We start from the raw sequence: 24,787 nt of genomic DNA, 5'->3' as shown, positions 1-24,787 counted from the left end.
TTAAATTTGAGGTTTAACTAAACAATTGGAAAATTCATTCAAATTTTTAGTAAATTTTAAGTGTTAAGCAAACAATTAGAAAATTCATAAATAAAGAAATAATTTACGCAAAACCTATTGATCAATCAAATAATCAGCAAATAAATTAAACAACAAATGAACTGAGACAAACTTTACATAAGAAATAATTTGTATCAATCTTTAAACTTCAAGCAATAAGAAAATGCCTAAATTTAAATTTAAATACATAAAAATAATTGAAGTACTACTTATAGTATAAAATATTCACTTTTTATTAAATAGAATAATAATAAACGTTGAGTTCTAAGCTTTATTTTGAATTAGTTACAAAAATAAATAACAAATTCAAACTAATTCTAATTCGAATTCAAACTAAGTTCATGTAATATATTTAAATTAACGAACAACAACAAAAATAAATAATATTTTTAATATTTTTTTATGCGCAACAAAGATAAAAATATTGTTTGAACAAATGTTGAACTACGATAATTTAAATTTATTTAATATCAACAAAACTCATAATAACATTTGCAACTTAAATTCTATTATTAATTTTAAACAAAAGGCATTAATGTTGAATTTTAAAAAAAATTGTTTTATATTTTTTTATTATTTATTGAACAAAAGTAAAGCTGTTCAAGCTGAAATTTGGAATTGATTACAATTTTATTTCTACAAATCATAAGTTAATATTTAATAATAATAATATATTTATTCTTCTTCTTCTCCTTCCTTGCTAGGTGAAGTGGTCACGCAAGAACATTGCAGCCACCATGGAACGCTTTGAGCCAACAGCGACGAGCAACACACAGAGCTCATCGTCGACTTCATCGCTGGATTACGGATTCGCCGCGGGCGTAATGACGCCCAGCAGCAGCAGTGCCACGCCCTCGCATGCTGCTGGGCTGAACTCGACGCCAGCAGCGCTGCATGTGGCATACAATGGAGGTGGAGCTACTGGTGGCGCTGTAGGCGGAGCAGCAGCTGCTGCGTCGTCGTCGTCGGCTCCTTCAGCTCCATTCAATCATGTCTACTCCTATGCCTACTACGAGCCCGGAGCGGCCAAGTGCCACACCAATGTGCCACCGCAGTCGAAGAGTCCGCCGCGCAACTCGATACGCGCCCTGCTGGCCAAGAGCTTCCGCTCCAAGTCGTCCTCGCACAGCGGCCAGTCGACCTCGTCCTCGCCCAGCGCCGAGGAGCGCGATCGTCACACCTACACCACACGCTACGGCACCACCGAGAATCTGTACGAGGAGGTGAGCGACCAGAAGATACGCAAAGTGCTCTCCGACAATCGCATCGCCACCTCCAGCGTGGGCAATGTCAAGGAGGAGCTGCGCCGAGTGCAGCACAATCACTTCCGCGTGCTGGACGAGCTCAATCTGTCGCTCGAGGCGCTCATCATGCCGCCCACGCCGCCCGACATCAGTCCCAGCCATGGGGCCAGCAATGGCGCTGCCGGCGCCGCAGTCGGCGATGAGGCAGCCCAAGCACAAGAGGCAGCCGCTGCAGTCGTCAGCAGCAGCATCAGCAGCAGCGCCGCCGCTCCCACTTTGCCCAGCACTGTGCACACCGGAGCCACAGCCAAGACGACTCAACTCAACTCAGCGCAGCGTCCACGTCGCGGCGGCTTGCTGGGCGGCGCCGCTGCCAGCGCCAGCGCCAGCGCCGTCTCCAACTCCAGCTCCGCTTCGCACGCCAGCCTGGAGAATCTGTCGAGCACGCTGAACAGCATGGAGCTGAAGGATCATGCGCACAGCAGCTGCATCAATCCGGAGTTCGATGAGGGCGATCTGGACAGCGGCTTCAGTGGCAGCGGCAGCAGCAGCGGCGCCAGCTACAACGAAAGTCTGCGCTACTATAAAACGGCCACGCCCACCAGCCACCAGCCACATCAGCATCATCAGCAGCACCATCAGCACCATCAGCATCTGCAGCATCACAGCAGCCAGAGCAGCGGCAGCAATCAGAGCAACAATCATATGCACACCTTGCCGCATAATCTGCGCAGCTGTCGCAGCTCCACAGCCTCCGGCAATTCCACCTCGAAGAGCAGCATGGCCAGCTGTGGCGAAGATCAGGGCATTGCCGGCATGGGCATGGGCATGGGCATGGGTATGATGGGCATGGGCATGGGCATCTCAGAGCTATCGCCCTTCAATTATCCGCGTCGCTGTTCGGCGGATCAGCAGCGCGCATCGGGTCGCTCCACTGCATCCGCCGCTGCCACTGCTGCTGGCATGAGCTCCTCAGCTGCTGCTCCTCCTGGCGGCGGCGCTGGCATGACCGCAGCTCTGGTCATGAACACTGGCGCGAAACCCAAAAAGAATTTCTGGACCATGAATCCGTGATGCTACAAAAAGGCGCTACGTCAAATATGCAAAAAAGTGAACTTTGTTATGGTGAGTGATCCATTTGTTTATAACAATTAACTCAACATGCACTAATGTTGCTCAGATAGTTAGTTAGATAAAAGAGTCTAAGCTTTAAATATAAACAAACAATGCAGTTAAAATTCTAAACAAGCAACTAGTCGACACTTTGTTGCTTATAATCGATAAATGAGTCTAAAATAATTCAGTTATGCGATTTAAATATAAATAAAATATCTTATTTCAATGCTCAGGTTGTACTTAGTGGCCAAAATATGATAAGTGGCAGATTTATTTATAACAATGCAGTCAAATTTATATATAAGCAACTAGTCGAAACTTTGTTGCTATATAAGTGAGCATAAAATAATTCAGTTATGCGATTTAAATATAAATAAAAAGTGTTATTAGTTGAGTTTGCTTAGCCAGTGCGTCTAATTTTAATGCTCAAACTTTATTTGCTGAGTGGCAGATTCACTTAAAACGATACACTAAAAAATAAGCAACTAGTTAAACGAATGTTTTTAAAAATGTGGCTTATATAGAAACAAGTAAAATATTTTATATATTTAATTTAAATATAGAAATAAGAACTCTTATTAGTTGAGTTTGCTTAGCAGTGCGTCTAATTTTAGGGCTCAGGCTAAATTTGCTGAGTGGCAGATTTTTTATAGCGATACAGTAAAAATTCTATACAAGCAACTATTCCAAACTAATGTTTTTATGTGGCAAGTGAAATAATTCAAATTTATAATTTAAATTTATTATTAGTTGAGTTTGCGTCTAATTTCAATGCCTCAGACTTTATTAAGTGCTTGATTGCAAATTGTTTGCATAGAATTTTTGAAAACTATGGAAAAGTTTTTTATATATAGCGCTCGCTACAATATTTTGTTGCTTGTATAGTTCGAATTTGCTTATATAGTTTATTTGCTATATATGTAAATATTGCTAGCTGACAATATTGATGGCAGTTTAAGTCTTGTGAGTATTTCATTCAAATAATTTTGAGCCATTTGACATTTGCTGCTTTAGCAATATATCGATAGTATCGATAACAGTAATTTTTAAAGCTTATAGTTATAGCTGCGCATAATTTATGTTCTATAATAACAATAACAATTATTTGTCAATAACTAATGCTGTCTAATTCTTTATTTTAATGACTGCAATTAAATTATTTAAAAATGCCAAAAAATTAAGTTAGCCATTTGCTTAAATATATATAAACATATAAATAAATAAATAGCGCATAACAACATAAAAATTTAGCACAGCATATTAAATGCATAAAATAAATAAACATATTTATAGTTTATAAATTAATTTGTACAGCTATAAATCGATTAAAATGTTTGTTAATTACAGCTTAGCAACTTATCGATTGCTAGTTGTAGTTTTGTTTAAAAAATTATTTATTTAAATCAAAAAATACGCCATGAGTAAAAAATTCAATGCGCAGTCAAGACATAAAAGCTATCGTTATCGTTATCGTTATTAACTAGCCGCACTTATAGCTTAGCAAGAGCCGCTGCCGCATCAATTTCAACTTTTCAACTTTAATCATAATAAATTTGCGGCCTGGCCGAGACCCTTGGCTCCATTTCAAATCAACGAGCTACTTCCGCTGCTCACAAGCAACAAAAACAGACAGAGAGAGAGAGAGAGAGAGAGAGAGAGAGTGAGAGTGAGAAAGAGAGAGCGAGAGCGAGAGCGTATGAGTACATATTCCCAAGATAATAAATTTATTAACAGCCAGCAGAGCCAGCAGCCGTAGCAACAACAATAAAAACATCATCATTATATATCTGCAACTTGCTCTCGATTCAGCCCCCGAACCGCAGCTGAGAGCTGAAGCTGCAGCCCATGCAAAGAGCCCGAAATGAATCAATTAAAACTGATTGAACTTCATAGATTCTTTTTTTTTTTGAGCAATTGAAACTGGGGTAATGCCGGATTCGGATTCGGATTCGGATTCGGACACAGCGAATTGCAAGCAAAGAGGCGACCGCAACAGCAGCTGAGGGTTAGTCAGACATATGTGGGAACTAAGATGTGCCCACATTTTCATTTTCATCTTCAGCTGGGATTAAGCAGCAGCTGTGTGTGTGTGTGTCTGTGTGTGTGTGTGAGTTGAGCCCATTAGGGCGCCTGTTGAAAATCCAAATCGAAGCGTAATCAGAAGAAAAAAATTTATAAGATGCAATCGCCAGTGCGATTTTCGCACTTTGCGACTGCTGCACACCCCCGCAGTCAAAGCCACCCCCGCTCTCTACTCACAAACTGAACATAATGCTGTTATTCATTGCATTTCGTTATAAATCTGTCAATTTGCACAATTGTGCGTGCGCTTTGTGCATTCGTTAAGGGTGTTGCCTGTTCCAGTGGAGAGGGGGTTGGTGGGGGTTTTGCAACTTTGCTGCCGCCTCATTGTTGATTTATTATCGATGCCAAGCCGCGGCGCAACTAATTTGCCCTTTTTTGGGTGCTAAGTAGCGCAGAGTTGCAGCTTTTATTTTTAGGGTTGCTGCAGCTCAAATCTAAGCACACACTATATACTTGCTATATATATATATATCGATGCTTGATTTATTGCGCATTTAAATGCGCATTATTTATTAAGCAATTGTTGTCAACAAGATTCACTTGAAAACTGCTCCGAAGTCTTTGACTGTGGCGACATTTATTTATTGTTAATTTATAAAAATAACAATTGTTTACTGTCTCAAAAATATGCTTAATATATGCGCAATTAAATGTTTTAAAACATAAATTACTTTGACTAAGTCTGCAGCACTTTTTATAATTTTTGGCAGTCGCTAAACCAAATCGTGTCAATAAGTTTAAAGTGCCAATAGTCGTGATCAGTGTTTACATTTATGTAAGATTTATTCAGTTAAATCATAAAATAATGTTATAAGTAATACGAGTATTTAGTAAATGAATATCCTAACAACTTTTAGCAGTTTTCTATTAAGCAACTTAACGATTTTTTGGGCAACTTTAAACAAATAACTTCGCGGCTTCAACTTTCATTTAAGAGTAATGATACTCTGATCTTCTAATAGCGATCGATAGTTGTAGGGATGTCACCCTGCATCAGCTATCATATATATATATATCATATATATATATATTATTATATAATATTATATATATTATATATATATATATTATTATTTCATTATGGCAGCCTTAGCAATAAGTACTTAAGTCTTATTTAAAGTTGCTAACAAATTGCATTTAACACTTTAATTTAGATTTGAGTCTGAGCTTCAGTCTCTCTCTCTCTCTCTCTCTCTCTATCGCTCTCTCTCTATCTATTTATCGCTCTCTCTCTATCTATTTATCGCTCTTTCTCTATCTATTTATCGCTCTCTCTCTCTCTCACACACTATATCGCTCTCTCTCTCTCTTACTATATCGCTCTCTCTCTCCCTCTCTCACTCTATCGCTCTCTCTCTCTCTCTCTCTCTCGCTCTGTTGCTATTTCTCTTTGTCTCTTATTTATGTCGCTCTCTTCTTTGCATTGCATTATCTTCTACTTTCGCTCTCTTGCTTTCTCAACTTTTAAATGCAACTGTGTGTGTTATCGCTGCTTATCGATTGTTAAATTAATCGATTTATTTCAAATATTGTAGTTCATTTAATTAATTCACTTGCATCGCACAAACTCAAACTCAAACTCAAAACTTATGCCAAGCATTGAATTTGCCACGTTCTGTTTTTTTTTTTTCTTGTGCCGCTTGGCAAAACTTCAAAAGCGGCAAAATCGCTCATATCTGAAAACGATTTGTGCACAGTCGATTTGACAGCAGTCAACGTATGTGTTCAACCCTCCCTCCCAACCCCTTTGGCTAACCAGCCCCCCTCCACGCGACTCGCAGCAAGTTGCTCAACAATAGCGCTCGCAATTTAAACTAGCGTACGGCTAATAAAGCCGAAACCAAAAGAGTCAGTCAGTCAGTCGAGAGCTGAGCGGCAACAACAACAACAACAACAACAAGAACAAAAATATATAAACTGTTAAAAGGCAGCAGCAGCAGCAGCAGCGCCGCAGCAGCAGCAGTTGGCATGAAGTTGAAAAGGCAAATGCCAAATGTAAAAATGTTGAATGGACTGCGCGGATTGCAAAGTCGAGAACTGAGTGAGCTGCTTGCTAAACTGGACAATATTACATATGTATGTGTGTGTGTGTGTGTGTGTGTGTGTGCTGTCTGTCTGTCTGTGCGTCTGTGTAAGGAAATCGGGCATAAACATTCACTTAGCCATAATAGAGGACGAATGAGAAATGAAACGCAAAACACAAAGCGGCCAGGAACAGAATCAAAATGGCAAACATTTCAATTGCATGCACACACACACACACACACACACACACACGCACACTCATTGTAGTGCAAGTTGCTTACAATTTGTCAGTTTGGCTCTTGTTGTTGGCCAAAAATCTAACGCACATTGCCACAGCATAAGAGCGAGCGAGACAGAGCGCACGAAATGAAACGAAACTTGTCTGGCCATCGAGATTTAGTCATGCTGATTAAAATTGAATGATGGCTAAAACGACAGTGAAAGAGACAGCAATAGAGCGAGAGCGAACGAGCGAAACGATGCTATACAAATTTCTATTTTTTTCGGCTTTGTCGGGGGGTTTTCGTCATGCCCTTCAACAATTACAACAAACAACAAGCGAGCGCTAGCTCCACAGTGTGGCCAAATAAAAAAAGTTATATATACAATATATAGTGGGGGGTGGGGTGGGGTGGGTGGCATAAAGTAAAAGCAGCAAGCTTAACCCACTGCTGCTGCTGCTGGCGCCCGGAACGTAGCCGGAGACATAACATAATAAATTGCGACGACGATACACACACTGTAACGCACTGCACAGTGTCACAAAATTACATAAAAAAATTAAAAATAATTAGTAAGCAAGTAATGTAATATGCTTGAGCTGACTGCAGTTAAAATATAAAAATAATATTTGCTGCCTTAGCATTTAATGTTAATATTACATTACACGCATTAATAAATTAATATACAACATTAATTTAATTAAAATAAAACGCCTACAGCTTGTGCAAAAAATATTTTATGCTAAGCATTTTTTTAAATTTTAATGCCTGACAAATTGCAAACTTTAGTTCAAATAAAATATATAAAACATTATATAGTTATAAAATTAAAATCTATGCAAAAAATACACAAAAGCCGTAAAATTTAAAAATAATGCAATTTTTTTTTTGTAATATTTTAATGCCGCACAAAATTCACACTAAATTCCACTACCAAAAAATAATGCAAGAGCCATTAACAAAGTCAGCAAATATTAAAATCTATGCAAACGAAAAATAAATGAGCTTAAAAAAATGAAAAGTGCTGCAATAAAAAACAGAAAAAAAGTTTACAAGAATTAAATAATTATAAAATTTAAGCAAACTTGCAAATAAAATAATTGCAAGCATTAAAATGATTAAAAATGATGCGATAAATAAATAGATAAAAAAATTTACAAGCAATTTGCAAAAAGCATCAAAATAATAATAAAAAATTAAGTTGCTTATTTAAATACAATGAAACAAAAACTAAAGCAAATTTATAAAAGAATTGATAAGCATAATTTTAGCACCACTGTGCATTGGCAGGGCGCCAAGCGTTCACAAATAGTAGCGTTATGAAAAAGGGAACGCAGGACAGTGGGCGGACATGTGGCTGCGTGGCAGGGTGAGTGGGCGGCGGCGGCGGCGGCTGAGGGGGTTAGCACGCACAACAAGAGCAGCGACGTCAACGACGACGACGACGGCGGCGGGTACAATGGCTCGAATAGAGCAATAACATACACACAAGGGTGGCTCAACGGTGGCTCAACCAGCAGCAGCAGCAGCAGTTGACGGTGGTGGGCTGCGTTCGCTTTTTCGGCGTGACATTGTCAGAGCCTTGGACTCGAATTGCGGCGACAGCGACAGCGACGGCGACGGCAAAGCCAAAGACACAGAACTGAGCTGAGTTGAGTTGAGTTCAGTTGAGGGTGGGTGGGTGGTTTGGTTGGTTGGGTATGTCTTGCTATTGTGGTTGCTGTAAACTGCGTCGTCGTCGTCGTCGTCGTCGTCGTCGTCTGGCTGAAGTAAATAATTCTTTAAAGATTTAGAGACACTTGAAGCCCGGAACAGATGCGAAGCTCCGGCGAGCAATTGCAAATTTTTATGAGCGCGTGCTTACGCTTCGTTTTTTTTTTAACAGAGACTAGCGCCATCTCGCTCGCACGCGTCGCTGGCCATAATCAGGCCACATATCAAGATTAATACTTTGCCAGATAATAAATTCAAAGCAGATTAAATGGCCAGACCATTAAATTATCGAACGCGCGCGAAAAGCGAAGACGACGAACATTTTGATTTGAGCGCTGCAGGCGCCAGCGGCAACGCCAGCGCCAACTGCTGCGGATTAGTGGGTGGTTTGGGTGTGTGGCTAAACAAGTTATGAACACACACCCCGGTTGACTGACTGATAACTCAATAAAGCGCAAGCGAAAACCACCGAAAAACAAAAATAGAAAAACAAGAAATCGACGAAACGCAGACACATCAATTACGCTTGAGGCTGCTGCTGCCACATGCGGCATGCGGCATGCAATTTTATCTGCATGCATGCGCATGTGTTGGTGTCTGTGTGTGTGTCACATCAATCAGGCCTGCAACACTTTCAATGCTGCTCGCTAACACTTTTTACTTTTTTCTCTTTTTTGGCAAACAAACGTTGCAATTGACGCGCTAACATTTTTGTGTGGCAGCCACAAAACGTTGCCTTAATCAACGTGCCAGCAAAGTTGATTGCAAAGTCGCGTTAGCTTTTAATGAGTTGAGAGCTTCTGCTCGTTGACCAGCAAACACAGCGCCACGCCCCTCGCGCCTGCTAATAAAACCGCATGCAGCTTTTTTTGTGTTTTTCTTTTTTTTTTGTTGCTGCTTCATTAACTGCAACCACTGCTGGCGCCACTGCTTATCAAATTATTAAAAAAAATTTACATACATTTAATTTGTGAAACTTTTGCTGCTGCGCAACTTTTATTTAATTAATATATTTTTTTGCTTTTATGCTGTTGCTGCTCAACTTTTGTTGCAGTGTACGCTGCGCTCTTGTTTTATTTACCGCTGCTTCACACCTTTATTTGTGCAACGGCTTTTGTTGCCACATGCAGCCTTGGCTTGACTTTTTGTTACATTTTGTATACGTTGTGAAGCATAAACAACAGCAACAACAACAACACCACGGCCAGACGCGCAAACAAACAAACATTTGCAATGTGCAGCGTGTGTGCCACGCCCACACGCCCACTCACACACACTCTACAAATAAGCGCCTGTACTTTAAACACAATAACAACAACAACAAGAACAAGCGCAAAGCCAAACACTTCATTAAGCGCGTCGCACTTCAATGCGCTGTCGAGTTGAGTTGGGCGCGCCCAGCAAAGTAGGCAAGCATTTTTCGTTTGGCGCTGCTAAGTAGGCAATGCAATTGCACGGCAACAGGCTTTAAATGCATGTGTGTGCGTTTCTGCATGTGTGTGGTCAATAAATACGCGCATTGTTTCTCTTTATGCGCATACAGTAGTCCACAAAGTATGCAGCCACTAATATAAGCTAATTAATTGAAATATTAATGACTAATAAACTAATGCAGCTAAGCCTTCAATTAATTAAATATTTGAATAAAATATTTAATCATTTTAAACAATTGCTAAGCTAAAGCTTAGACATACTTTCAAATATAAGTTGCAAAAAATTAAATGAAAATATTTCAGTGTAAAATATTAAATTAAAAATTAGCTAGCATTTTTAGTTTAAAGATCACTTAGTACCAGCACTTAGCATCTTTAGTACTTATATTAGTTTAATAATAAATAAATAAATATAAAATAAATAGTTTAAAGATTGTGCATAAATTAAAGACGCAGTTTTCTATTAGAAGTTAAAAGATTGCGCACAGCAAAAAAATGTAAGGAATTTCGCTTTAAATAATTAATAATAAATTATACATTGAAATGCGCAATTGTCACTTAAGCGCATGAATTGAAAACTTGAGTACCTTTTGTTAATAAGCAAAAGCAAATGTGCTCAAAAGATTTTAACTGTTTGCTAACGACAATATAATTAGTTGCTAGTTTTGAATATGTATATATATATATATATAAATCTTCTTTACAAAATTGCTGCATAACTTTGTGCGACTATATAGCAAAATATTTGCTGCTGTTGTTGTCATGACTGCGCTGCTTGTACCTTTGGCTAACTGCACACACATGTGTGTGCGTGTGCGTGTGTGTGTGCTCATCAATTCGAATTCCACCTGTGTGTAGGTGTTGCGTGCTGGGGCTGGGATGGGGTGCAAAGTTCAATGACGCTTTTTGACGGCTTTTGACTTTTAGCTTTAGTGTTGTTGTCGCTTTTATATTTATATTGACGCTTTTGATATTTCTATGTGTGTGTGTCTGTCTGGCCAAAACGCACACGTGTGTGTGTGCACGCCGCAATGACCAACGAGGCAGCCAAGCTGAGAGCAGCGCTAGCCCAAAACTTTTACGTGTGTGTGTGTGTGTGAGTTGCGCCCTTGGCAACCTGCCACAGCAGCAGCAGCAGCAGCAGCTGATAGCTGCGTTCATGCGGCAGCAGCGACGCTTGCTGCGCCTCATTCATTCATTCATTCCGTCAGTCAGTCAGTCAGTCAGTCAATCATGCAGCCATTCAATTTATTGTTGACTTAACTTTTTGATGGCTACAAAATGAAATTTATGTGCAGAGTGAGAGAGCGAGAGAGAGAGAGAGAGAGAGAAAGAGAGCAAAAGCTGAATGCTTTATTTTTTTTTTTTTTTTTTTTTTTTTTTTTTTTCTATTATTTATTAAGTGAGGAAACCGTACAGCATAAAATGTACCTTAACAACACATGGATAGAAATAGAGAAATGAACCAAACCTCAATACAATATGAGGATTACATTATGGATATGTCATCTTTATTGGCCCCTAATGGTTTTGGCAAAGCCTTGCCGTTTGAGTCGTCTCAGAGGTCTAGCTGGAAGTAAGTTTCTAGCAAGTAGGTTGCGGTGTCTCAGGAGTCTCTCACTGTATCGGCTTGTGTGCCTACCAATTTGCTCTTCTACAGTATGTAGTTTTAGGTCTTTATGGAGAGTGGTCCCGCGCACATACCAGGGACAGTCTGTTATGCTCCTCAGTGTCCGGTTCTGCAACACCTGGATCCTTTTATAATTGGATTTGGCTGCGATCCCCCAAATCTGTATTCCGTACAGCCAGATTGGCAGGATGCAATGCGCATATGCCGCCCTTTTGCATCTAAGCGGCAAGGTGCTCTTCCTATTTAGAAGCCAACGCATTTGCTGGATCCTCATGTAGCATTTTCTAGCCGTGGCTTTGAGATGTGGCCCAAAGGTAAGGCGCTTATCCAGGGTAATGCCAAGGTATGTTGCTTGCAAAGGCTGCTCCAGAGTGACTCCCTCTAGCTGTATTTCAGGCGTATTAGGTATGTACCTCTTCAGTGTGAAACAGGTGTTCGTTGTTTTCAACGGATTGATCTTCAGGTTCCACTGTTTGCACCAAGCTGCGAGAGTTGCAAGATACTCTTGCAGGCCATTAGCTGCTTCTCTGCAACAGCCAGAGTTGTAAATAACTGCAATGTCATCTGCATAGGTGGCAATTAGAGCTTTGGAGGGAGCTACCATATGTTGATTGTTGGGGCTGGGTATATCAGCAGTATACAGCGAATATAGCAATGGTCCGAGTACGCTGCCCTGCGGGACTCCTGCTCTCATTAGGTAGCTACTCGACTGTGTATTCCTAACTTTAACCTTAAACTCTCGCTCTTCCAAATATGATTTCAAAAGTCCATAGAACGGAGCAGGTAGCATGTTTTTAATTTTGCATAGTAGACCATCATGCCATACCTTATCGAAGGCTTGTTGCATATCAATAAAAACTGCATTGGAGTACTCCTGGTCGTCAAAGGCATGCAAAATATGTTTTACCAATCTGTGGACTTGTTCGACAGTGCCATGTCCTCTTCGAAAGCCAAATTGATGATCTGGCAAGATACTGCTTTGACTCATAATCAGAGTAATACGATTGGCAATTAGCTTCTCCCATACTTTAGACAGGGAGGGTAACAGGCTGATTGGGCGATATGACTCAGGATCAGTCTCTGGTTTACCTGGCTTGTGAATCATCAGAATCGCAGCTAACTTCCATTGCTTTGGAAACACTTGGATCCTAATAATAGCATTAAAAATTAATGCTATATATAGGAGCGCTCTTGTAGGCAAGGCCTTCAGCGTAGTGTTACAAATCCTATCAATACCCGGAGCTTTATTTTTGGGCAAAAGTTCGATGACTTCAGATATCTCCTCAATCCTTATAGGTTTAATAGGCAGTGACATCTGCAATGGAGTATCCAAACTCTGATGGGTCTCTCTAACTTGTTCTATTGTAGCAAAATCATAAGGAGTGAAGCGATCCTCTAAGTGTTGACCGAAAGCATTGGCTTGCTCCAATTCGGTTTTTGCAAATTCGCCACCAGGACATCGGACTGGAACCTGTCTAAAAGGTTGTCGTTTAAGCGATTTTGTGCACTTCCATAAAGAGTAATTCGTGTCAATGGTGTAGTCCATGGAGGACAATTTTTGCTCGAAGAAATGCTTTATAAAATGTTTAAGACTTTAATAAAACATTTGATATAAATCTCGCCTTTACCTGTTTGTATTTTAACTTGCATATATTTCATTTTTGCTGGGCTGGCAACTAACCACCCAAGCAGCCTCTCTCTCTCTCTCTCTCTCTCTCTCACTCTGCTGTAGCTGCGACCATTGGCTGAGTGTTATCTTTGCGGTGGCATCTATAATGGGTTTTGTCACGTTGCAGACGCGTCTGCTCTCCACCCAACAAGCGATTTGCTTGCCCAGTCGCTCAGCCAGTCAGTCGCTCAGCTCAGCTCTGCTGAGGCATGAAAAACGCACGTCGACATCAATAAACTTGAAACAAAAAGCAACACACACACACACATACACACACACACACGCACACATGTTGCTGTTGAACATTTGAAATACATTTGGCTGCTGTTTAAAGCCGCTTTGGCTGTTAATACCCTTGGCTTCAGTCATGTCTGCTTAATAACTTTGGCGCCAAATGTCAAACACACACACAAAGACACACACACACACACACATATGCATGTAATTGGCAGCACCGTCGCTGTTGACTTTTCACAAATTTCCAACGTAATTCTGCAGGCTCGCACTGCGGTCAACCCCAACAACAAAATATGCGGCGCCAACTTAAACATTCACCTCACGCTCTCTCTCTCTCTCTCTGTCTCTCTCTCTCTCTCTCTCTCTCGCTCTCTTTCGCTATGTTTCTGAACTGCCAATAAAATTAGATTGTGCCACATGCGTACATAAATAAATTAGTACAAGCTGCCGCAAACTGTAGCAAGCTGCACTCAGCTTTTTATACACTTTGGGTATCAAAAGGGTATCAGAAAGTTGTGCAAATGTATGTAACAGGCACAAGTAGGCGTGACAGAACCCATTAAGTATATATATGCTTGATTACCAAGACAAACTGAGTCGATATAGTCATGTCCGTCTGTATGAGCGACAGTTTCTCAGCAACTACAAGCGCTAGAGCAAACAAATTTTGTAAGTAGCTGTTGCTATACCCAAACCCAAAAGCTTTTAATTTTCTTTATTTTTATTTCCGCTCCCCTAACCCACAAATCGAAAAAATGATTTACAGCCACAATATAAAACAATTAAAAAATTTTAAAAATCTGAAATAAATTATATATAAGCTTTGTCATGTTTTTGAGCGTTGCCAAAAATTTCAGAACGTTCGAGCAAGTAACTTGGGAATTCTTTACATTTTAATTTTCAATATAGGGCAAAGTGTATGCAAAAGTTGTTTGCGGCCAACTTGAATGCGTGCACTTGGTTTCTTTTTGGCAACGCATGCAACAGCTGCAATTTATTGTTAAAAGAGTATGCAACATTTTGTTGGCAGCAACAGTGGCTGCTATTAAGTATGCGCACAGCTCGCTCAGCTCGCATGTAATGCGATACCAATTAAAATTGATTTGATATCATTTGCTTTTTCTTCTCTTGCAGGAATATAATGCAAAGACTGCCGAATGCCATGCCATACACTATTATCAAGAGCCACAACAACAACCGAGCAGCAGCAGCAGCTACGCCCATGCACAGGGGGGATCAAAGTTTAATAAGCGCAGTCGTCACTACAAATATAAATATAATGCCATTGAGGAGTGCTGCCGTCCAATCTACCTGGAGCACTATGGCTCACTAGCCGAAATGCTGTAAATGGCTCACACACACACACACAGACACACACACACACACACATACACAGAAAGGCAAACATTTGCAGCATGTAAGTTTTTTTTTTTTTTTGTGTTTAGCAGTTGAAGTAGCAGCGCACACAGTTATATGTTGAATATATATATTTAAAATATATGTATTTAGTATTAGTTAATGCTGATCGCTCGATCGTACGTCTATATATATATATACACACAACTAGTTGATATGCATTATACCGTTATATATACGCCAATCAATATTTATTCATGTAAATAACTGCAAGCAAGCAACTAACATCTATGCATATTATATATATATATATATATATATATAGTATTATATAAACGATTTTTTTTTGGGTACTTTTAGCATAGAATTGTTGTTTTTTTTTAGACTAGTTCTAGCAGATGCATTTAATAAATGAAATAAATAAATAATACGCAAAGCAAGCAGCAATGATAAACATAAACAAAAGATCATTACTTAGTATACTATACGCTCTATTCACACACACACACACACACACACACACACACATATATAAAATAATAATTTTTTTTTTTTAGTATTTACTAGCAATGCTTGTACATAGAGTTTAACATATAAAATATATTGATGGAAATGCCTTTGGCAATTTTTTAATATTAACACACACGAAATAATGAAAAATAAATTGCATATATTGCATATATACATATATATGAAAAACAAAGTGTATTTTAGTGTTGGTATTTATTTTTGGTTTGGTATTTCTTTTTCTTAAGCTCTGAGTGTTAAACAAATGTAAATAAATTGGACACGTTAACAATTTAATTGACGCACAGCATATAAAAACGTAAAACATAAAAATTAACAGCAAACATAAATTGTAGTTAAAATCAAATCAAAATATTTGTGTTTGTCTTTGTATTCGTGTCAACTGCACAAAAGAAAAACAAAACAAAACAAAAAAAGAGCAAAACTTAAATGTATAACAAGAAAATATCTTAACTGTAGTGCAGCTGTGTAATTTGTGGCAAGAAACAAAAAATTACTGTTCCACTTACTTATTGAAAAATGTGTCTTAAATAAATGCATGCATATTCAACTACAGATATACCTATGTGTGTGCAAATGAAAAATAAATACATGAGCGTCTATAAATAGCGGACAGTGTAATGTTGTCATAAATGTAAGCAAACTGCCCCCCAAACAAACTCCCCACAGCAAATTTCCCAGCTCATTGTGGTGCAACTAAATGTAAAACTCACACACACACACACACACACACAAACACACACATATAATTGCTGCAGCGCTTTATTGCTTAAAGCTATAATTTTTTAATCTTTTGGCAATGATAACGCAATTGAAAGCGAGAGCAAAGCAAATGCCAAAACAATTTCGCTTTCGACTCAAAGCCAAACAAAACTCAAAGCAAACAGAGAAAGAGAGAGAGAGAGCGAGCGAGCGAAGCAGCTCACACACACACACACACACACACACACACTTGAATAAATGCATATTTTGAATTCTTAACTGCACTTTGCAGTATTTTAAATGTCTACATAAGCAACAAAAAAACAAAAAAAAATATATATACAAAAATAAGCAAATTGAATATAACTAAACAAACAAAAAAAAAAAATAATAAAAAAAATAAGAACACAATGCATTAAATATTGGATTTAAAATGAAGCAGCGTTAACTAAGCAACTTTTAGCACAAAGCCCTAAATACAAACAAAGAATCTGCTACACACACACGCACACACACACACGCACACATATGAAGAGTCGCTTTAATTTGACATAAACTTTTGGCAGCTGCTTTTCATCAATAATTATACTTAACTAATGGCTATGCATTTGTTTATTTCCATTTCTAATTATTAAATATGCTTTTTTGTTTTGTATATGAAAAAAAGCTTAAAATGTGATATTTTATAAAAACTATACCAACCACACACACACACACACAAGCGAGCGCGCAGAAGAAGCTGAACACACACATACATACAAACGAGAATTTGAAAATAGTAAAGGCATACGTATATGAACAATTTGAAAATGAATATATTATTGTCATTAAATTATATTTATTATTATTATATTATGTATATTTAATTTAAGCATATTAACTGTAACGTTATGCATATAAATTATTATAGAAAAAACACACACACACACACACATACAAAAAACAAGAACAAAATGTTTTAAAACTATAATTAGTTTAACAAGAAAATTCAATACAAAAACAAAAACAAAACAAAATCGCAGAAAAATTAATAAAGATTTCAAATGCAAAATAAATAAAAGATCAGCCTCTGAGTTTTATTTCAACCACAACAGACTCGACCACTGTTAACTTAACAGCTCCGCTAGCAACGAACATCAAACACGTTCCACAGTGGAACGCAACATGTCCGCCCAGCAAATTGCAACCTACGTTGAGGTTGTTCGATTGCATACAGGTGGCTGCTGGAGCACAACGCCATCAGATCGAAGCAAGGACGCACACAGACACGTCCGTTTAATTATCCTGGAGGGAAATAAATCTATATGCTGCACCAACAACAACAACAGCCATAGCTCACAAGATGGTCAAACAATTCATTGTACATTTGCTAATTTGTATTCAATACGCTATAATTCTTTTTATACTTTTGCTTATACTTAATAATTTAGTTCTAAGGATCAGCGGCGGATGAATTAAAAATGTAATAAAAGATTATTATAAGCTAAATTAAAAAGCGGTTGAATTAAAATACTACCAAATTATATGTAAGTAAAATATAACCCACGACCTTTTATTTTTGGGTAAGCGGGTTTCAGGTTCAGGTTTTTTATCTCCTGCTCCTTCGTTATCCTTACAATCCTAAAATGAAATATATTTCCGTGCATCTTTTTTTATAATAATAATAATAATTTTATTTATTCACTGGGAATCGTTCAGTCTCGTATGAACATAACCTAGTGGGACTAAACTATTATAACATTACACCAAAGGTAACTAGGAGATCTTGCGAGTAGGGAGATCGCTGGGGTGAAATCTCTTCAGCCGTCGGAGGGGAATGGGGTCAACGAGATCGCTCGCCAACGGATTTGGGTGTGCCGCTAGCCTATCCGCATATCGGCTGCTGTGGAAGTTAATTTGGTCACCAACCAAAGTGAGCCTCAGGTCTCGCTCGATGACGTAATTGGAGACGTACCACGGCATCCCGGATGCATGCCGCGCAGCTCTTGATTGGACGACTCTCAGTCTGTCCAGTTGGCTTTTGGAGGCGGTCCCCCATACTTGGATGGCGTACGTCCAGGTTGGTGTAAGGACAGCTTTAATCAAAAGCACCTTGTTTTTTATGTTCAGCTTGCTGGAATGCAGAAGCCAGTTGAGCTTTTTTAATTTTTCGAGCGATTTCTGCTTGACGGCCGTAATGTGGGCTCTCCAGATCAGCGCCCGGTCCAGGTGTACGCCGAGATAGCAGTGTGATGTGACGCTGTTAATCACTTCTCCGTTAAAGGTGAGGCCTGAGCAAGTTCCTCGTCGCAAAGAGAACGTGACGCATGCCGACTTGGAGCTGTTAATAGCCACATTCCATTTAGCAGCCCATCGCTCCATTGTATGCAGCCATTCCTGGACTGCATTGGAGGCGGTTTGCAATGACGCATGGGATGCAATCATAGCTGTGTCGTCAGCGTAGGTGGCTAGGAGCAGGTTCACCGGGAGGCCTTCTTCGTTGTTACTAACGGGGGCTGGGATGTCAGCAGTGTACAGCGTATACAGGAAGGGTCCAAGTACACTTCCCTGTGGTACGCCTGCACATATCCGTTCCAAGCTGGATCTTGAGTCCCGCACTGCAACCTCAAAGGTCCGGTCGGAAATGAACGATCTTAAAATGCAGTAGTATGGTTCAGGAAGCAGATTTTTGATCTTGTACAGGAGACCTTCGTGCCACACCTTGTCGGAGGCTTGTTTGATTCCGTGCATCTGCCCATCGAATCTATCGAAATGCATACCAGGGTTTCCAGGATTGCACAAACAAATTTAGAGCAAGTTCGTTGCTTAAGTCGTTTTGTTTACAACTTGAGTGGAAAATTTCCATGCAAAATGATCGTTTTTTTAACTCTTATTCCTTTTTTATCCTTCCGATCCAAAAAGGACATGCATTTTCGTGCTCCTTGGCATCAAATCTATCGAACTGCATACCAGGATATCCAGGATTGCACAAAAAAATTTGTAAAAAAAAATTTACAAAAAGTGGCCCAAAAACACAAAATGTCCTTTTATGCGGAAACTACAAGGACTACACGAATGTCCTTTGGTGTCCAGGTAGTGCTCCTTAAGAGCTTTCAGAATATACAAGAATAAGGACGAAAGTCCCTACAGGAGTCGAGAAAAACAGCTCTTTCTGTATACAGAAAATACACTATATCTCCCGAATCCTTGACAGGATCAAGACGAAATTAGTGCCAAATGATTCCTTTTAAAAAGGACTATCAGCTGGGTAAAGGACATCCGGATAGTCCTTGTAGCTCCGGAGGAAACATGGATTTTCTGTTTTTGGCCACTTCGTTCGCGCCCTGAGGAATTTTCTAAGTTGATGGACAATTAGATGACCCCCTATTTTTTTGATGCTGATCGATAGAGCCTCGTCCTGTGATAGCCGGAACCCAAAAAGATAGGGGATCGGCTGTGTTTGGCAGCCCTTTAAAGCATGCACCAGGTTATTTTTCGTTGGGTGCAATGATATTGTGCAGAACTTGGTTGTTGTCTCCGCTAATGCTGCATCTTAAAAGTATGCAACAGTTTTTGTTGATTGCAAGAGGTATGCACAAAGTGTTGCATACCACAAAGGGCAAGCCAATTTTTTCAAAAAATTTGTTCAATCTTGGATATCCTGGTATGCAGATCGATAGATTTGATGCCCAGGAGCTCGAAAATGCATGTCCTTTTGCGATTGGAAGGATAACGAAGGACCAGAAGCTAAAAATCTACCGTTTTGCATGGAAATTTTCCATAGCCTGAAAGTCTGTATCCCCTCAAAATAAGAAGAAGTCGTGTCGTGTATAATAATTGCTTATTTATTGCCAAAGCGATTTGTTAATAATACTACAGCTTAGCAGCTAAGCCTTACAACCAAAATTAAAAACATTACACATAGCAAACATAAATATTGTTATTACAAATAATAATAAGGACTAAATACAAATGAATACATATCAAGAATTTAAAGTTAAGCCAATAAAAATAATATAAATACAAAATGTGAATTAATTTTTTAGCAATTTAATCAGCATCCTTTCAAGCACGACGAGCAGCTATTGTTGTTGCTATTGCCATGGAAATCTGATGTAGTTATTAGTCCTGTTAACTCGGTAACTCGATCCGACTGCAGCAGCCAGGTATCGTGTATGCTGAAGTCGTGCATTCGCTTCAGGGATAATCACAATGTACAGCAAGCTGGGAAATATAACAGATGAATAGGTAAACAAATTTATTAAACGGTAAATATATAGAAATAAATTACTAACTTTAAAGGACTGTAACTTGAGCAAGCTAAGCACGCTTGTAATCGTAATTGGTAGCTCCTACGCTTTGGCTGATTCCCCTCAGTTTCCTACTCCTTGGTCGCCGCTTCGCTGTGCAATGCCAGCCGCATTTGCTGCCATTCCATGTTGCCATACTGCGGCAGCATCTGCAACAGCTTCTCTATTTATGCCAACTTCTTATGCAGCGTTATCTATAAGTAACAAAAGTTATTAACCAATGAGCAAAATTATATTCTACAGTAAAGTTTGAATACCTCAGATTTGTGGTCAATGCTGCAGCTTCCATTTGGTCCAGCGTATTCAATATGAAAGCCATTTCACTTGTAGTCTTGGTGCTGCTTTGACGCAGCTGTCTGCTCAGCTCGAGCGTCAGTTGTCTATAATATTTAATCAGTAAACAAACTTACTTTGCCGATTGCTTTAAGCAACAAAACGAGCACAAATATGGAGCAGTAGGAGCTTGGGGACAGCCTGGCGCTAGCGCTGCAGCAGCTGGACGATGACTATGTGGACTTTATAGTTGGAGATTCATTGACTGCATGCGCAAGGCGCTGAAGAAGATCTTTCATCTGGAGCGTCAACTGTTCATCAACAATCATTACGACATCACCACAGACTCTGATAAGAGGACCTATAAGAAGTGCAGCTGGCAGGTGTTAAGTTGACGCGCAAGCTCGAGAAGAGCATCAAGCTGGTCGCCAAGCTGCCCGCCAGCACCAGCTCCTACTTCTTAATGGGCGCCCCCAAGGGGTCAAGATCAACTTCGACAACATGTACATTTTGCCTATAATAATAAATAGAAATAATAGAAGCACATTAAATAAAACTCGCAGTACTTTTATAAACACAAAAATATTATGTTTTTTTATGTTTAAAGTTGGAAATAAATGTTTTTGAATTGTTTATAACATGCCTAAATCGAAAACGCGCTTACTGTTTTATTTTATGTCGACTAAGCGCAGCCGGCGATAAAAGAAAATATTTGCATAAAGGTATTTAAAATGAATAGTTTAGGCACTGTGGAGGGAGCAAGGGTTGAAAAACACTCAAAAGATATGCGTTAGTGTTAGTTATGAATAGCGAAATAAAATAAGATTCACTGCCTGAGAATCAATGCTGTGCTCTCTTCGTTTAGTTAGTTAGCATTGAGTGAAAAGCAAAAGTAGGCAAAGGCACGCATATTATGAATGAAAATTTCAAGCAGGCATCAAACGTTGTATTTACAATCATTAAACACTTATCATTAGCTAGTGAGAGTCATTGATAACAATTGTTATAAACTTAGTTGGTCAAAGCAGCCGATATAGAATGCACGTGGAAATTCTTAATTATTATTACACTGATTACTCGCGCACTGCTTGCTCAATCGCCAAGACTGCAAGCACAACTGACCTAAGTGGCCTACGTGCATTCTTATGCACTCAGCCTCCCACACATGGAAGAATAATACAAGGTAGCGGACTGCGCTCTTAGGTTACTTAGCTTCTTCTTCCTTTTTGCTGCTTTTTCGCTCTCGCTGTTTTCGTTTTGTATACGGTGTGAGCGGGAGCGAATGAAGCTAAGTACCCAAACACTCAAAAAGAAGAGCGCAGTCCGCTGTCTTGTATTATTGTATCATGCTCCCACACATGTGAGCGTGAGCTTCGCTGCTTGCGTCTTTCGTTCGTTTGCTTGCACTCGATCGCTCAGCGATGCTGCTGCAGCTGCACTTGAGCGCCTCCATTTCATTGCTTAGAGAGCGTCGTAAGTTGAGTGGGAGCGCTCAGCGCTGCTGCAGCCGATTGAGAGCGTGGCCGTTTCACTGCTTAGAGAGTGCTGAGCTCACTGTGGATCGTACGATGCGCGTGGAGTGTAAGTGGATTTTGTTTTAGCGATTGATGTATGCAGACTTGAGCTAAGCATCAGCTGACCTATTTTTCTAACATGCACGTGCAAGTTTGCATTGAGTGTGAAACTTCTATGTGAAACTTTAAATGAAATGCAAGTTACATTTAATGCAGATTAATTTATTTTATTTTATTATTTTCCTATCATACGCATAGGTTCTCGGGGATGTTCTGCTGGTCTTTGGAATCTTCTTGGCCAGAGCAATGGTGTCCACTTGGTCTGCAGTTATTTTCACTGAATGTGAATATTTTAATTTGCAGGACTGTTTCGATTATTTTCCAATGCAGCTTAGCCTCGCTATGCACATAACACAAATTGTTAAGCCTTCTTGTTTATTTTAAACAGTTAAGCATTTGTGCAAAATAATGATAATTAATGCGACGCAGCTTGGCACTTGGAGTTTTCTAATTAAATTGTTAACGCACATATTCTTATTAAAATGTTGCAAAGTGCTGTCAATTTAACGCTCGAATGCCCAAAGTGCTGCCAACAATTGTTGGTCAACTGCAGCAACTGTGTTGGCCCAGGAGTAATAAAATTTTTGGAAGCTCTAGCACAACAAACGCTGCTGCTCGTCCAGCTGGAAAATCCGCTCTGCTGAGAGCTCCGAAGCTTTGCTCTGTGGCAAAATGCAAAGCTGACTGGCTAAGAGAAAATGCAGCTAAGACATTGGACATTCATACAGCTGCCAGTGGCTTAAAATATTATTCTTGGCAGGAAGAGAGAGAGAGGCAGATTTTCAGCTTCAGCTTCAGCTTAAAGTGAAACATTTGAAGCGCGTTTAAGTTTGATTCACGTTGTTGCTGCCGCTGCTGCTATCTGTAAAGCAATTAATAATAATTGGCTCTATAACCCCTTTTCACTCTATGTCACAGCTCTCATGACTGTTTGTGTGTGTGTGTGTGTGTGTGTGTGTGTGTGTGTGTGTGTGTGTGTTACAACTATGGCTAAAACAAACAAGGTAGAGCAGCAGTTCGGGCTGGTTGGCATTGGCTGCTGTTGCGTTTGGGCCTGTTTTGCAAATATTTACAACATCCGCTGTTCGGGCTACACAAACAGCACGCATACACACACACACACACACATACACACACACGCATACATATGTGTATGTGACTTCTGCGCGCTTTGGCAAATAAAAGTTCTGAAATGCGATTATCTTGATGAATTGGAATTTGAATTTTAATTCTCTGCTTTTGACCAACAAAAACAGTTGCAGCTACACGAGGCGACACACACACACACACACACAGAGATGAACAGCAGTGACACCTAACAACGTATCCAATCCCACGCCCACTTCTAGTCCACACCCACACACATATGTCCTGGCTATATCGCATGTCGCCCTCCAGGCAATTGGCCGCCACTTGTTTACCAAAAGTTCTCGCATTTAGTTAACATTTACATTTGCTGCGAACAATTTCCATATATATGTAGCTCACACTCGCGCGTGTCTCTGTGTGTGTGTGGGATTCGTATTACTGCAATTGCTAGCTCCATGGCTTTGGCTAACTGTAGTTGGCAGCAACCGAATCTGAATGCGAATCAGAGAGCGAGAGCGAGAGCGAAAGCGGGAGCGAGTGGCAAAGCGGCCACATCAAGTGCCACGCTGGGTATTTTCTCTACCTGTTGTAATTGCATAACTGTCGAGGGGGAGTCCATGGGCTAAGGCAAGAATATACATTCATGTATCTGTATCTCAATTTCTGTAGCTGTAGCTGTAGCTGTAGCTGTGTGTGTGTGTGGCTGTATCTGTGTCAGAGGCAATTCTCAAAAGCATAAAAGTCAAATTTGTCGCTGGGCCCACGGAGACAACGCCAGGCTGCCTGTTTAGTGTTTTCCCCAAAGCAACCGGAGGGGTGGTGAGGGGGCTGAGTGGGGGGCCTGAGCAGAGGTAATTGGCTTTGGTATCAGAGGCGTGCGGTTGCCATTTAGATACAAGTGCCACACGCATTCGCTGGCAGCTTGCAGCATCAACTGAACTGAACTGAACTGAACTGAACTGAACTGCTTGCTAAACTGAAAGGCAAACAAATGACAAAGCGAGACAGCGCTAGCCCCCGGTGTGTGAAAGAGAAAGCAGTGCCTAATGAACTTACAGCTGTGTGTGTGTGTGTGTGTAGCTGTGTGTGTGTGTGTGTTGCATTCAATTGACCCAAGCGATAATGAAGCTCGCTCGCTCTTTGCTTATTCAGCTGCTGCTGCTGCTACATTGAATTGAATTTAATCATTTTTATTAATTGATTTATTTTCGCTTTTTTTTTTTTTAGGTTTTTAACCAATTTGCGCCTTTTGTCGCACTTGACCAAAGCTTCAATCAAACCACCTGTGTGTCCTTTTTGTCCTGCTAATGACTAACGCTTCCCTTTTTCATGTTCTAATTGCTGCCCCCGCCCCCATGCGCTCCGCTTCGTCCACTGACCCCAGCGCGTATTTATTGCACACACTTTACACACATTTGCTAGTGTGTGTGTGTGTGTGTGTGTTTGTGTGTGTGTCTAATAGGATTGCCGCTGTTTATGTGCATGCTAATTAGAGGCAAAAACACACAATTCTGTTGCCTTTGCTTAATGACGAAATGTAAAA

General features: G+C 39.9%; 1 protein-coding gene and 1 long non-coding RNA gene across 2 annotated transcripts in view; one reads left to right on the top strand and one right to left on the bottom strand.

Annotated features, from left to right (window-relative positions):
• The window catches only part of LOC108606840 (AF4/FMR2 family member 4), a 92,959-nt gene extending 78,304 nt beyond the window's left edge, over nt 1-14,655 (top strand). Inside the window, exons 6-7 of the mRNA XM_017995288.2 lie at nt 765-2,429; nt 14,568-14,655. Coding sequence (XP_017850777.1) covers nt 765-2,378 — 1,614 coding nt within the window. The 3' untranslated portion in view covers nt 2,379-2,429; nt 14,568-14,655. The remainder of the gene's footprint in view (nt 1-764; nt 2,430-14,567) is intronic.
• A 5,408-nt stretch (nt 14,656-20,063) lies between these two features.
• LOC108606142 lies at nt 20,064-21,086 on the bottom strand. Its single transcript, XR_001915424.1, has 3 exons — nt 20,566-21,086; nt 20,294-20,502; nt 20,064-20,222 (listed from the first exon to the last, which is right to left on the bottom strand). It is a non-coding gene; the product is annotated as an uncharacterized LOC108606142 (long non-coding RNA).
• Nucleotides 21,087-24,787: the final 3,701 nt, after the last annotated feature.

This window comes from Drosophila busckii, chromosome X (assembly GCF_011750605.1).
Source record: "Drosophila busckii strain San Diego stock center, stock number 13000-0081.31 chromosome X, ASM1175060v1, whole genome shotgun sequence".
NCBI lineage: Eukaryota > Metazoa > Arthropoda > Insecta > Diptera > Drosophilidae > Drosophila > Drosophila busckii.
The sequence above is the reverse complement of the archived record's forward strand: the minus strand, read 5'-3'. Positions and strand labels throughout refer to the sequence as shown.